General features: G+C 30.4%; 1 protein-coding gene across 1 annotated transcript; it reads right to left on the reverse strand.

Moving 5' to 3' along the window:
- Positions 1-1,587: 1,587 nt before the first annotated feature.
- Positions 1,588-5,559, reverse strand: LOC145031717 (cytochrome P450 CYP72A219-like). The gene is made up of 5 exons (XM_078980323.1): positions 5,124-5,559; positions 3,862-4,079; positions 3,444-3,688; positions 2,731-3,115; positions 1,588-2,147 (listed from the first exon to the last, which is right to left on the reverse strand). The coding sequence occupies exons 1-5, from the start codon at positions 5,401-5,403 to the stop codon at positions 1,722-1,724; spliced, it is 1,554 nt and encodes a 517-aa protein (XP_078836449.1). The 5' UTR covers positions 5,404-5,559; the 3' UTR covers positions 1,588-1,721.
- Positions 5,560-6,388: the final 829 nt, after the last annotated feature.

The following is a 6,388-nucleotide window of genomic DNA, read 5'->3' on the forward strand; positions in this document are numbered from 1 at the left end:
GTGCTAAAATGATCAAATTCTTGAGGAATGGAAGAAACATTTAATGTATTTTCATCTTTATAGTTAATTCACTGTACTTTGAAAACTCTTCTTATTTGGACTGCTGTTTCAAAGTAATAGCCTTAGCTTGGTGGCTAAAAGTGTGAATAACAACATACTTTCATTTATTACGTATGTTTATTTGTATTCTTTCATTATTTCTAATATAATATTGTTATTTATTTACTTTTATTTAATTTAGATAGTTTTAATATATCTTTCTTGAATGAATAACAGCAGTGAGAATTTTTCATCTCACAAGAAAAGAAAACAAAGTGACTTTAAACATCCCCTCTAATAAATGAATATTTTTTTATCACTTGTCATACTGTCATTCAATTTGTCAAATGTCATTTTATAGTTATTTTGAATTTTTTTCCCACATGTTATTTATGAGTTTTTCTATTTTATTAAATTCTACATAATATTTTAATGTAATAATTATAATAAATGTAGTAATAAATAAATATCAATTTCATTAATGAATTACCTTTTAATTTCGAAATTCCTAAAATTAATGCCCATTGATTTCTATCTTTTATTTATTTTATTTTTTTTAAATTTAAAAGATAAAAAACATTTCCATTATAATAATTCATTATTTTTTCTTATTTTCTTATAAATTCAAAGTTTTTAAATATTTTAACATATATATATATATATATATATATATATATATATATATATATATATATATATATATATATATTTAAATTAACGCATGTAATATATAAGTTTCACAACTAGTAAGGTATATGGAAAGCTAATCGTTAGGGAGGATATAGAAGTGTTTGTTGTGGTATAGAAATGTGGTGAACGAAACTATGCAAACATCCAGATAATATATTTTATGAGTGATAAAAATTGCTCTGGGTATGTCTTTGGTTTATTTTCTTTTAACTTAAAAAGAATCAGTGTCTTATCCATGTAAAAAATACTAATTAGTGTGCTTTTATTTTGTTGGGTATTTTAGGATTCAATATTATAAAAAAATCACAAATTAGAGGAGCTTTCACTTCAAAGGAAAATATTATTTCAAAAGAAGTATTGCTGAAACTCCTGCCAACATGCGGCTTAAAACTCTCATATACAACCTAAAAGGCTTAAAAATGGCAGTCAACAATGATTATGTGAAGTTAGTTAAAATCAAGGATATTTTTGTCTTTTCTTATTGTGGTAGTTATATTAGCTGGCAGAGTTTGGTAGAAGATCTTATGTGTTCTATATGTATATTTATATGTTTTGTATTCGGTTCAGTGATGTATTTAGACAATCAATACAATGAGTTCATCCATTTCTTCTCTTTCAAACTTAAACATTAACAAATTATTCACAGACCATTCATGATAGAAGATCCTGTAACATAATCATGATAACACCATATTAGCAAGATATTCTAAAGACGAATTTTTCACTTCAATCCACCATTGAAGCATACTTTTGTAGTAGTATGTTATGTCTCTTCATTATTCTTTATTGCGAAGTGGAAAAATACAGACAAAATTAGAGCAATGTATACATTCTAAATATAAAAATAGACACATGTAATTTGCAACCATAATTGCTTTAACATAAAATATATATTGCAAATATTGTGCCCCTCCATACATAATTATTTGAATAATACAATATAGGCATCCAATCAAAATAACAGTATTCAAGGCAAACTAATGGAAAGAATGCTAGAGTTTATGCATAATCAAATGCGCACCATACTGGGGTTGAAGGGTGAGAAGCTTATGAGGAGCATGGATATACGATGGTGAAAGTTCGAAAGAGAACTTCTGTAAGATCATGGCGAGGGCAATTTTAGCTTCAATCAAAGCAAAGTTTTGTCCAATACATATTCGAGGTCCCCAACCAAAGGGAAAGTAAATGACTTGGTTTTTTGTTGCCTTTGATATTCCTTCAGAAAATCTATCAGGATTAAATTTCTTTGCATCAGCACCCCACATTTTCTCATCGTAATGAATATTCATGATGGGTAATTCAATATGAGTTCCAGATGGTAGTGAAAATCCTCCCAGTGTGATGTCTTTGTCAACTCTACGAAATAGCCCAACGATTGGTGGATATAGCCTCAATACTTCATAGAAAATCATATTGATCTATATAAAAAGAAAAAAAAAACTGATCATTTAAGGGCATAAGATTACATAATTATGAGAATTAATTACATGCTCACAAAAATCGACCCAACCTGGATCCAATGGTCAGGTTGGGTTTTTCGATAAAATGGGTTAACTTGATCAATTGTTTAATTAAATTGGTTGGATCAGGGTTGGAAATTTTGACTTCATACCGATCTGTAAAACCGTTTTCTTTTTATATTAGATTTAATCTTACAAATTTAGAATGTGATTAAAGTAATTAAGTTGTACTTGTACTTGTGCTTCTTTTTAACTTGGAACATTGAATTAGGTTTGTAACTTATTCAACTATATTTAAACTTTTTAATATAATGTAAATTTTAAAATAAAATAAGTCAACCTTTGTCCAACCCGTTTATTAATTTAAGATGTTGGAAAAAACAAATGAGACAACCAAGGGCAACCCGGTTTTTAATAGATCAAAATTGGTTTGAAAGTTTTACCTTTGTTTTTTAAACAAGTTGAGTTGGATTCAAAATCTCAACCCATTTAACTTAACTCTTGCTAGATCTAGAATTAACAAAGTGATATAAGAACTTACAACTTTTAGGTGATTTATCCGGTCTAAATCCACATTTTTGTCCCCAAGAACATTCAGAACCTCTTCCCTAGCACGCGACTGCCATTCTTGATGCTTACTTAATAAAATCATTGTCCATACAAGCAAGCCCGATGTTGTCTCTTGTCCAGCAAAATAAAAAAGCTTACACTCTTCAATAACTTCATCAATAGTCATTCCATGATTCTTGTTTTGGTGCTCATTAACCTCTCTTATATTAGATTCAAGCATTATTCCTAACAAATCACTATTATTACCTTCTCCAGCCTCCATTGCCTTGAGCTTGTTGTTTATGATACCTCTTATAGAATGGTTTACTTTTCTGTCTATAGAATTCATCCTTCTGTTCCTCTTTGTTGGAAAAAACCTAAATAGAAATCATAGAGAGAAACAATTAGCTTAAGATTGATTTATTTATTTGGGTCAACAACAAAAATAGCCAAAATATTGGGATTTTTATCCAAAATTGTTCCAAAGTGAATATACCAACAACATTTTTTTTTGCAAAATGAAATCATGTAGTAAAACAATGATGCCATTTCTAAAAAACGACTGTCCTCCCTCATAAAAATAAATTTCGCTAAGCATGTGATTATTTTAGGATATTTGTTTAAACTATGGTCATTTGGTCAATGCAGAATCTTTTTGTTTGTTATTGATAAAGCATATCCTTTTTTTTTGGATATGTAACTTACCTAGATCCAGGAATGTAAACTGACATCACTGCCTCCTGTACAAGTACACTTTGTTCTCTTATGAGTTCAAATATCTGAAGACCTTCTTCATAATTACTTCCAAATGCGGTTCTTGATATCACATCACTTGTTAAAGCTTGAAGGTCAGGCCAAATATCGAGCTCACATGATCCCTTTGATGAAACCAACTTCTCCCACTTCCCAAGCATTTCGCTGCTACTTAACTGGAAAGCTGGTACCATATTCTGGTTACAAAACATTGGAATCGTTAGATTTTTTTTAGCAAGAAACCAAATATTAATAAAAACTATCATGAAGTTAGCAAAGAAGATAAACAATTTACATTAGTGACAAAGCCGACTAAAAGGTAATAAGTTAACAAGAGAATTTACAAAATAAATTGTAGTTATCAAAGTACCTTTAGCTTCTCCATATGGAAGGCTGGGTTGATTAGTTTCCTATGTTTAGTCCATTGGTCCCCTTCGTATGTCACTAATCCTGTTGCTATAAACTTTGTCATTGGAGAAGGTTCCAGCTTATGAAAGTCATTTAACTTTACAAATACATCTTTGATGAGATCAGGGTCCATAATAGTCACTCTTGGTTTCCATCCCATCCATGTGATTAAATTTTTACCTACAAAAAACGACAATTTGGATTATACTCTTATATGTAAATTTAAATATCATATCATTGCAACTACTAATGAAATTAACATATATTTATTATTATATTTATTATAATTATTACATTTAAATATCATGTATAATTTAATATAATGAAAAAAACCCCATAAAATGATATATAAAAAAAATTAATTTAAAATAAAATAAATGAAACATTTGAAAAAAATGATCTTTTTTATTATGGTAGATTATGATTTATTGAGAAAAGATCGGTAGGAAATTATTCCAATTGCACTTATAAACCTTTCTCATAGAAGAAATTTGTTTCGCATAAAGGGCTCAATTATCCACCATTCATGGCAAGAATATGGTTTTTAATTAGGGCGTGTTTGGCAAAAGTAGTTGTTAGCTGGAAGTGGGTAGCGATTAGTTGGTAGCATGTAGCAGGTAGCTGGTAGCGGGAAGCTGTAGCTTTTATTTGTTATATGAATATTTAACAAAAGTGGCTGGAAGCTTTTTGAAATATATAAAATTACATAAAAAGACAATTGGTTAAAAATAAATAAATATATAAATATATTTTTAAGGGTAATTATGCATGAAAATTGATTTCAAAAGCTCAGCAGCGTTTTGTTAAACACTACATGAAGTAGCTTTTAGAATCGGAACGTTTTGTTAAAACTAAAAACTAAACGTTCGTACCGCCAAACGAAACTTTTTGTTTAAACTATAGCGTTTTATCAAAAGCTAGAAGCTCCTAAACCCTTTCAAAAGCTCCGTGCCAAACACGCCCTTAATCTTTTTTATATAAAAAATCTCAAACGCTTTCAAAAGCTCGGTGTCAACTGCTAAATCGTTGTCAAAAGCCCATAAATTCGGGATTAACAGTAACACGCATCGATCTTTAAACCACCGTCACTTTCCCTCTATGAATATAAATCCAAATGTCACCGATAACATGAACAGATTGAAAAAGTTTTACCATTGTACGGGGTTTCTTGGTCTTTCTAAAGACTCATGTAAGAAGGCAACATAAAGAAAAGACGAAACTAACCATGTTTTTGCAAAGAGTGATGGGTGAATGCCACAACGCGTTTTAGAACTCCATCATCGTCATCCAGACTTAAAGGCTTAGATTTGGATTCTTGGACCATCAAAGAAAACTCTTTCATGTCCCCATACAAAAATCTGTATTTGTTTCCATTGAAACCTTGATTCCGCAGGTGCTTTTCCAGCTTTTTTGGTCTCACCCACAAAATGTTTACCAACTGCCATGCGCATAGTACAACTGCTATAGCACATGAAATTGCCACTGTGTTTGTCACTGCATCCATTATGTTTATTCACTTCCAACTAGTTCCCAGAATATGATCAATCACGACTCTTTATATTGAAATCAAACATGTTTGCATTTATCGGTGGACAAGTTGAAAGGGGAATTGACTCGAAGGTCCGCGCACAGACATTGACCACTTCTATGACTTTGTTTCTTGCCCAAGAACGTAACTTTTAATATGATGGAGTGACATACGCAATGACATAATATAATAGATAATAGAGAGGACATTATCATTTTCCTCTTTTCTTATTGAATCTTCCATGTTGACTTCCTTTTTTTGTCGATTACACTCTCTTAATTACACGTGTCATTTAATATTCACATATACAAAAATAAACTACATTCATTAAAAAATAAAAAATAAAAAATAAAAAACAAAAGAAAAAAGAGAGATATGGAAAGTTGAACAAATAGATTTTTTGAGATTTATGTTTGTATGACTTGATATATGGACGGTTCGTTGATTTTGAAAGTCCTATTCAAAAATTAAAATGACCTATAAAATTTCGGATTAACAATAGATATGACATTAGCGATGGATAGTGAGAAAAATAGTGATGGTTTAGATGGAGAAACGACATGTAAGTGATGAATTAAGGATGGGATAGTGAGGGATCAACGACGTAGTAAAAATCTGGGCCACCTGACAACACAGACGCTATGTGGTCACACCCTGAATGTGTTGAGGCCCTGTCTTGATTTATGGTAGATACATAAACAATATTATAGTCTCATTCAAATGAGGTAAAAGAAATGTAAGATGGTGAGCATCCCCAATAGAGTAAATTACACGAATGTTCCCAATGGTTTGAGGTAATTGCGTTTGGTATCTAACTTATTTTTTTAGCTCGGAAGGTCCCTACTGTTTGTTTTTATTATGAGTTTGGTCCCAGTATTTGTTTTTGTTACGCGCTTGATCGCTATCTTACGTAAAAAAACTATTATTTAAATACAAAAAAAATTATAAGATAGGTAAGGTA

Source organism: Lactuca saligna, chromosome 2 (genome assembly GCF_052625555.1).
Source record: "Lactuca saligna cultivar CGN05327 chromosome 2, ASM5262555v1, whole genome shotgun sequence".
Taxonomy (NCBI): domain Eukaryota; kingdom Viridiplantae; phylum Streptophyta; class Magnoliopsida; order Asterales; family Asteraceae; genus Lactuca; species Lactuca saligna.

What these genes read in the sequence shown, in the direction of transcription:
- LOC145031717 (XM_078980323.1), bottom strand. Translation starts at nt 5,403, where the DNA reads ATGGATGCAGTGACAAACACAGTGGCAATTTCATGTGCTATAGCAGTT. An exon ending in TCACTCTTTGCAAAAACATG is followed by an intron (nt 4,080 to 5,123) that starts GTTAGTTTCGTC and finishes CGTTTTTTGTAG; the next exon opens with GTAAAAATTTAATCACATGG. An exon ending in GTTTACATTCCTGGATCTAG is followed by an intron (nt 3,116 to 3,443) that starts GTAAGTTACATA and finishes ATTTCTATTTAG; the next exon opens with GTTTTTTCCAACAAAGAGGA.